Genomic DNA, 7542 nt, shown 5'->3' with positions numbered 1-7542 from the left:
GGTTCAGCTAGAGTAATAATGGGAATTAGAGTTGACTCATGGTCTCTCACAATGCTGGCAAGCTTCTAATGGCTAACAGATTGAGTAAGAATAGACTGGTCTGCCTTTTCCCCATTCTCAATGGCATGATCTGGCTGATTGCAAAAGATTCCGTTATGTTATTAAACTATCTGTTTAATTTGTAATAGTTATCATCCACACTGTGGACATGTATAAAGTTTGTGTTACCCGTTTCTTCAATCTCATAGGAAAGTTAAATAATTTCGATTTGCATATGAAGAATGTGTAATTGTTTTCATTTGAAATTGAATATATTCTTTTATATTCAATATTAGTATCATTACTATCAATCAAATGTGCGTGATAAATTTTACAAATTTGATGAATTTTCTGTAATTTCAGGTCCCTGGCATTCTCTTCACTCCAATTTGTCCCCATTCCTTATCGTTTCGACCTCTGATATTACCTGAACATGTAACAATACGAGTTCAAGTTCCATTCAACAGCAGAAGCCCTGCTTGGGCCTCATTTGATGGTAAGGACAGGAAACAGTTGGCGGCTGGTGATGCACTTGTGTGCAGCATGGCACCATGGCCTGTGCCAACAGCATGCCAAATTGATTCTACAAACGACTTTTTGCGAAGTATCCACGATGGCCTCCACTGGAATCTTAGAAAGACCCAATCTTTTGATGGCCCTCGGGATTTATAATGTTTTTTCTAACTTAATAGTTCTTGTAGAGGAGGGGGTAACTTGTAGTAGTTGCAAGGGAAAAACAATCCTTATTGTCAATCCGCTGCAGATGATGATGAAAATTACTAGAGGCAACGGAAGTTGTTTCCGTAAGGCCAAATTTGTCTCTAAAATCTGTACGACTTGTCAGTCTTTCAATGAATAGATACAAGCAAACAACCTGGATGTAAGATTATAAATATACAGATGCTGCCTTGTCAAGCATCTGTCTTTGCTGCTGCCCACAGCTATCTGATGTTTACCGTCTTCTGCTCCCAAATGCTTGTCTAGGCTTGGTGGACCAGTGGCCCCCGGAGTATATATAGGAAAGTCGTGGGAGCTGGTGATCTGCAATCGAAGATATGCTTGCAGGCTTCATGCTGAAACCACCTTTCGGTTACAGAAAATAAGAAACAAAGGGCTGTTAATTGCAGCACTTGTTCTGTCGGTTTGAATTTGAAAATCTCAAACTGTATAATCCAGGTCTTTATAGACCTGAGATTAAGGAGAGCTAGCTTTTCCTTCGAACAAGCATTGTAGACTATATATATATATATATATATATATATATATATATATAAAATGATAAAAGATAAAATATATATATATATATATATATATATATATATATATATAAAATGATAATGGAATGATATTGAAGATGTGTCAAAAGTCTCCTATATTGCAAAGGTAATAAATACTATTATAGTAGATTAAAGTGCGAGATATATTATATATATTACCACATGTGTGTTTGACGCTTTTGATTCAAGACCTCTGTTATATAAACTATTAGAAAGGAGGAAAAACAGGTTTACAAATTATTAGAATTATATGGTTCATAATATGATAATATATTACTTTAGGATGAGCATGAGAGAATCTGGGTATATAGAATAATTAATGCTTTAGTTTTGAGTCCTGAATATGTTGCTAAACATTTAGTTTTTAGTAAATTATTGTTTAAATTGTAAATAATTTGTACCTTAATGTCGCTAATTAATTTATAATAGCCATTATTTTACCGGCTGATAGATTTCTCACGTTCTCTCTCTGTTTTTCTTCAGGTTTTTCCAGTTACAAAACTTTTGGATGAATAGAAAGAGAGGATAATAATGAAACTCTTCATCTCCATTAGCTGTTTTATTTTAATTAATATTACCAAAACTCTAAAAACCATACATGCTGACACAAAAATTATTCATTGCTATAATAAAATTATGATTTTGCCAGTTGAAGAAAAAATAAAATGCCTTGGTACTGGGGTAATATGGTCATTTTGGATAACTCATTGGTTATTAAGAATTTTCATAGGGTACATGCATTTTTTTTAATCACTTTTTTAGGTCAGTAAAATGATCCTTTTATATAAAATTTTTTTATCTATTTACTACTACTATTTTTTTATTATCTAATTATAAAATCAACTTATTAAATCTAATTGGACCTCTAATCCAAGTTCTTCTTCTTTTTATTTCTTTTAAACAAGCTTGAATAAATTTTTTTAATTTTAATAAATAAATTCAACAAATATAATCAGATAAATATTCCATATTACATAATCAAATAACTTGATATGTATTTATTTCTTGATTTTTTTAGTTATTTGACTTTATTTTTTTACACAAAATTATATACTTATTTCAATTTATACTTAAAAATTCTTTATGTAAGAAAAATAGATTTTTGGGTTCAGTTTATTATTAGTGAAACTCGTGTGATAATTAATGCGATATCCGACTCCAAACGTGGACTGTTTTTCGATCAAGAAAATGAGTTACGGTTTGTGAATAAAAGTTGAAACAACTCTAACTCTTGCTTCGGGAACCCTAATTCGCAGGCCCAGGCGAGGTGGTCAACGGCTAGCTAGCTCTCTACAGCCAAGGCCCAGCTAAAAATCGATATGCGAGCTTCTCTAAAAGGGTTGCTTTTCAAGCTTCCAGGAGAACAGTCAAAATCTTAATATTAAAGATATGAAATCAAAATGAGAGTTTCAGTCAAATAAATCGCTTAATATTAAAATTATTGAGTAAAATTTACACCATTTCTTCTCTTTCATTTTTATTCTTTACATATTCAAGTTTGAATTTTTCTTTTCTTTTCTTTTTAATTCCCAGGTGTAATTAATTTTCTCATTAATTATTCTATACACATATGTTCGATACTTGGCGCCCAAAGCAATAAAAGTGGACAAAAGGACAGACCTTGACTGAACCTATAAGAGATTTGCACATGAGCGAAAATCTATTTAAAACATTTATTCAATCTTTCTAATTCAGTCCTCCAATTGAAATTTTAATCAATTAAATCCCTTTGCACCTGCTTTTCTAATATTGTCAGAGGGTGATGTTCTTTCTATATCACTTGGCTAACATCCTATGGAGCTGGATAGTGAAGTAAGTCTAATGCAAGAGTGAATCCAACAAAACATTGATGATAGCATGATATGATGTTGGGCATGGGGTCGAAGGTCCAAACTAACGATGAAGCACGTGATAGGGGACTCAATTGGTTTATTTTTCATTAAGGGACCAAATTAAACAAACCGAACAACTTCAGGGATGTGCTTACTGATGGGACTAAAAAAGGGCATTAATGTAATTCCGTGGCTATTTTGTAATGGAAATTGTATGATTGTTTATGTTACAACAATCCAAACAAAGCGTTCATAAAATCAAAATCATTTATATATATATGTGTGTGTGTGTGTAGCGGAATGTTGCGTTTAATTACAGAATTAAATGGAGAAAAGAAAACCACCGACGTTGCATTTCAAGAAATTAAAAATCGTTTCATATTTTTGTATTCTCTTGGGAATTATATTGGAAGCAATATATACCTCTAAGACGTCCTGTCCTCGACGGTGTGTGTTCTTCCATGAATCACAGCTTGTAAATTTGATTAAATATATATGTATATGTTTTCAGACAGAGTATAAATTATGTATATCATAGCTTAAAGTTATGGTAAATATATTGAAAATCAACGCCTAGTTCGTGAAAATCAACGCTTAAGTAATCACCTCCACGTAGCTGCTGCGTGCATGAGACCATCGACAATGAAAGAAAGGAGTGCATCACATGGAGCAGGAAACTTAAACAAGAATCGTGGCTTTATAATTCCTTTTAAAACTCCCTCTGCAAAGCCTCCACAAAGAGAATTACCCTGACTGTAATTTCTCCATCTTAGATTATCGATGTTTTGATCATCTGCAATCATCACTTCTCTCATCTTCCAAAATGACACCATCAAACGTCACCAAATTGCGCTCATCAATTCTCCAAGAGTTTCGAGTCTTGCCTCTTGGAATTCTATGCAAATCCATAGCTATTTCAGGCCTAGTCCTTCTTTTGTTCTATGCATTCTTGTCACACAACCCTGAGAACCAATCTCCTGATCCATTCAACCCGCCCTTTCAACTCAAATGGCCTTCAGCTTCATCTTTAAGTATCGTTGATAACACCATGGACTCTCCAACTAAGATTAGCCACATTGGATTTATAGTGATTAGCTGCCCTTTCAGCTCAAATGGCCTTCAGCTTCATCTTCAAGTATCGCTGATAACACCATGGACTCTCCAACTAATATTAGCCACATTGGATTTATAGTGATTAGTTCTTTGAATTCATGGAAGAATAGAAAATCATACATCGAGTCATGGTGGCGGCCGAATGTTACCAGAGGATATGTCTTCTTAGACAAAGAACCCACCGAGGAATTTCTACCCTGGCCTTCAACTTCTCCTCCTTTTCGAGTCAACGAGGACATCACCAAATTAAGAGTGTACCCTAAAATCGCAAGCCCTCTTCAAGTTCGAATGTTTCATTCGCTTTTAGATATGTATAGAGTGGGAGATAAGGATTTGAGATGGTTAGTAATGTGTGATGATGACTCTATAATTTTCGTCGATAATTTGGTGGAAGTTCTAAGAAAATACGATCATAATAAGTATCAGTACATTGGAGGTATTTCAGAATGTGTCAAGTCAAATGCTGATTTCTCTTTTGATATGGGATTTGGTGGAGCTGGCTATGCTGTGAGTTATCCATTTGCACAAGCATTATCAACCAAATTAGAAGATTGTATTGAGAGATACCCTTATTTGCGGGTTAGTGATCATATGGCACAATCTTGTTTTGCTGATCTTGGAATTGCTTTAACAATTGAGAAGGGGATTCACCAGGTAATCGATCGAACTTTTGCTCCTCCTATACCTGAATTCATTGTTGAAATCTGTTACAAGTACTTCCGCTTATGAATCTGCACCATGCACGTTTACCTATCTAGGAAAACGCTTAGGAACAATTCCTTCAAGAGATTTTCCTCATAAACACCTTTTTTTTGGTACCTGCAGATTGATCTACGTGGTGACATATCAGGCTTTCTATCATTTCACCCGCAATCTCCACTCCTCACTCTCCACCATTTGGATGTCGTAGATCCAATATTTCCCTCCATGGACAAGTACGAAGCTTTAAGGCACCTCATGAAAGCTGCAAAGGTTGATCAGTCTCGCGTTGTACAGCAAACCATCTGCTACCAAAGAGAAAGCAACTGGTCTTTCTCAGTGTCATGGGGCTATTCTACTCACATATATGAGAATATAATACCTCGAAGCATTTTACGCAAACCCCTCGAAACGTTTAGGCCTTGGTCTAGGAACACTCGCCCTCCGTTCTTCATGTTCAACACACGGTGGCTGACTAACAATCCATGCGAAGCTCCTCATGTATTTTTCTTTGAGTCCATAGAGCATAATCCAGAGAACGACCAAGTTCTCACAACCTATGTTCGAGCAGCACAACGGAACATGCCACCTTGCTCAGCTTCTGGAAACCATTCCGCTGATTCCATCTCCAAAATTCGGGTACATTCTCAAGCAACAGCACGGAAAACGGTAAGTGCTAGTTAAATCTTTAATTTTTATCTATGCATCAAATTTAAGATTAAGTGCAGGTTCCAATTCACCCGCTGGAGGTTTTTTGGCCGTTTCTCTACAAAAATAATAATAATTATTATTTTTGGTTTTCATCTGCATAATCTCCAGGCCGGGGTAATGGAGTGCTGTGATGTTGATTACAAGGCGGAGACGAATGTTACAGAAATCAAAATAAGGTCGTGTTTGAAAGATGAAGTCATTGCCTGAATATTACACCACAAAGAACAACAGAGCATAAAGAAATGCATAGGTTAGTGTTTAAACAATGTTACTTGTACTAAAAAACACTTAAGAGTATAGGTTATTAGTGTCATATTATCCCACAGATCTGTCTATACATGGGATATGTTCTTTTGGTCTTTTTCATTTCTAAGATCTGAAACAATAATATTAAACTTTTGAATACAAATGACTTTTTAGTATTATTGGATCCAATGTGTTGATGTCATTACACTGTTCAGTTCCCCGTTAATCCCTGTTTGCATAACCTAATAGAATTAATTGCAATGGTAGTAAATATTATTTTTTAAAATATTTTTTGTTTAGAAATATATTATAACAATAATTTTTTATTTTTTAAATTCTATTTTTAATAACTCGGGCCCACAGACATTCACCAAACATTGAAATTTACTTTGTTGGCTTGTTGTTTAAAGTAATTTGCTGTTTTTTTTGTAAAAAAAAATAAGTTCACTGTTATAAAGAATCCTTTTTTTAATACATTAGATTGCTTCCAAGATTATTTTAAAAAAATAACCTTGATTGAGAAATAAATTGATTTTAAAATACTATTTTAACATGTATAAAAGAAAGAAAACACGAGTAACATGCGCACAGCCTTGCTGTGGAACGACTGTGATTGGTGAGGACATGCCCTTTAACGTTTAGAGATTTAGTATGCGTCCCTGAACTCCTTCAATTCTTGGATCCAGACCTTTTTTTATCCAACACGTGCATAACTCCAAGCAACGTGTAGGGATCACAACGTAAAATGAAAAATAATAAAGTCTCGATCACACAACGGGCGGTCCACGAATCCATTCTCTCTCTTTAAGCTCAACCGGCCACTTCCACCTAACAACGCAAGCACTTCAGTGAATATTACGACTACGCCAGCAAGTAATAGCCGCACTGTGTCCGGCGTGGTGAGTTCTGTGAACACATGGAAAAACAGAAAATCATATGCCGAGTCGTGGTGGCGACCGAATGTTACTCGACAGAGAAACAAAAAATGTCTATTATTCTTGCACTCATTTGGCAACTCCCGACAGTTCAAATTTTACCAGTGATTGTGTCCAAATCCGGACAACAACAACGCCAGAGGAAAAAACTGAGACCAACCACAAAACGTCAGAGCACTATCGACTAATTCTGAAGTATATATTTTCAGGACATCTTGGCAGTTCAGCACCCAAATACCTCAATTTTCCAATTGATCACCTACTTCAAGCAAGTTCAACACAGCAAACCCACATTTCTAGAACTAATCAGTCAATTCCTTATGCTCCTCCTGAGCCTTTTGGATTCCTATCATGCGAGCATAGTCCACCCACCTGTTGAAGCAAAGTGATGAACATGAGATGCCACAGGTACAGAAATTATCAAGCAATAAGATATCCAGGAGGTAATGACTGCAATCTTACAATAATGAACCCAGGAATGTGTTGCCTGTTCGAACAGCGAAACTAAGTGCACTGAGCATGATCTTGTGCTGATGTAGCATAGGTTCCAAAATGCGCTGTTCGATAACACCAGCCAGTATCTGATACCTGTTCAACAGAACTACTGTCAGTAAAACCATTCTCGCTCCCACAAGCCCTCAATATCAATAGCGCTTATATATATATATATATATATATATATATATATAT

At 35.4% G+C, this 7542-nt stretch overlaps 3 protein-coding genes across 4 annotated transcripts in view; 2 read left to right on the top strand and 1 right to left on the bottom strand.

The window, feature by feature from the left end:
* LOC105131001 (NAD(H) kinase 1-like) overlaps positions 1 to 992 on the top strand; it is a 10053-nt gene extending 9061 nt beyond the window's left edge. For both annotated transcript variants that reach the window (XM_011033749.1, XM_011033748.1), the window contains one exon: positions 403 to 992. In XM_011033749.1, the coding sequence (XP_011032051.1) occupies positions 403 to 711 (309 nt within the window). In that variant the 3' untranslated portion in view covers positions 712 to 992. The remainder of the gene's footprint in view (positions 1 to 402) is intronic.
* Positions 993 to 4265: 3273 nt separating this feature from the next.
* On the top strand, positions 4266 to 6101 carry LOC105131000 (fringe-like protein (DUF604)). Its single transcript, XM_011033747.1, has 3 exons — positions 4266 to 4915; positions 5087 to 5629; positions 5780 to 6101. Exons 1-3 carry the CDS (start codon positions 4301 to 4303, stop codon positions 5876 to 5878), a joined length of 1257 nt encoding a protein of 418 aa, XP_011032049.1. The 5' UTR covers positions 4266 to 4300; the 3' UTR covers positions 5879 to 6101.
* Positions 6102 to 6878: 777 nt separating this feature from the next.
* LOC105130999 (UvrABC system C protein, putative (DUF3411)) overlaps positions 6879 to 7542 on the bottom strand; it is a 7532-nt gene continuing 6868 nt past the window's right edge. The window contains exons 7-8 of the mRNA XM_011033746.1: positions 7315 to 7440; positions 6879 to 7224 (exon numbers count right to left, since the gene is read on the bottom strand). Of these exons, the coding sequence (XP_011032048.1) occupies positions 7155 to 7224; positions 7315 to 7440 (196 nt within the window). The 3' untranslated portion in view covers positions 6879 to 7154. The remainder of the gene's footprint in view (positions 7225 to 7314; positions 7441 to 7542) is intronic.

The sequence above is a fragment of the Populus euphratica genome, unplaced genomic scaffold (genome assembly GCF_000495115.2).
Source record: "Populus euphratica unplaced genomic scaffold, PopEup_1.0 scaffold76.1, whole genome shotgun sequence".
NCBI classification, from domain to species: domain Eukaryota; kingdom Viridiplantae; phylum Streptophyta; class Magnoliopsida; order Malpighiales; family Salicaceae; genus Populus; species Populus euphratica.
This window is presented reverse-complemented; position numbering and strand designations above follow the sequence as displayed.

Excerpts from the sequence above, each read along its gene's own strand:
- LOC105131000 (XM_011033747.1), top strand. The coding sequence starts at position 4,301 with ATGGACTCTCCAACTAATATTAGCCACATTGGATTTATAGTGATTAGT. Across the intron at positions 4,916-5,086 it reads TTGAGAAGGGGATTCACCAG|ATTGATCTACGTGGTGACAT; the intron begins GTAATCGATCGA and ends TGGTACCTGCAG. Across the intron at positions 5,630-5,779 it reads AAGCAACAGCACGGAAAACG|GCCGGGGTAATGGAGTGCTG; the intron begins GTAAGTGCTAGT and ends CATAATCTCCAG.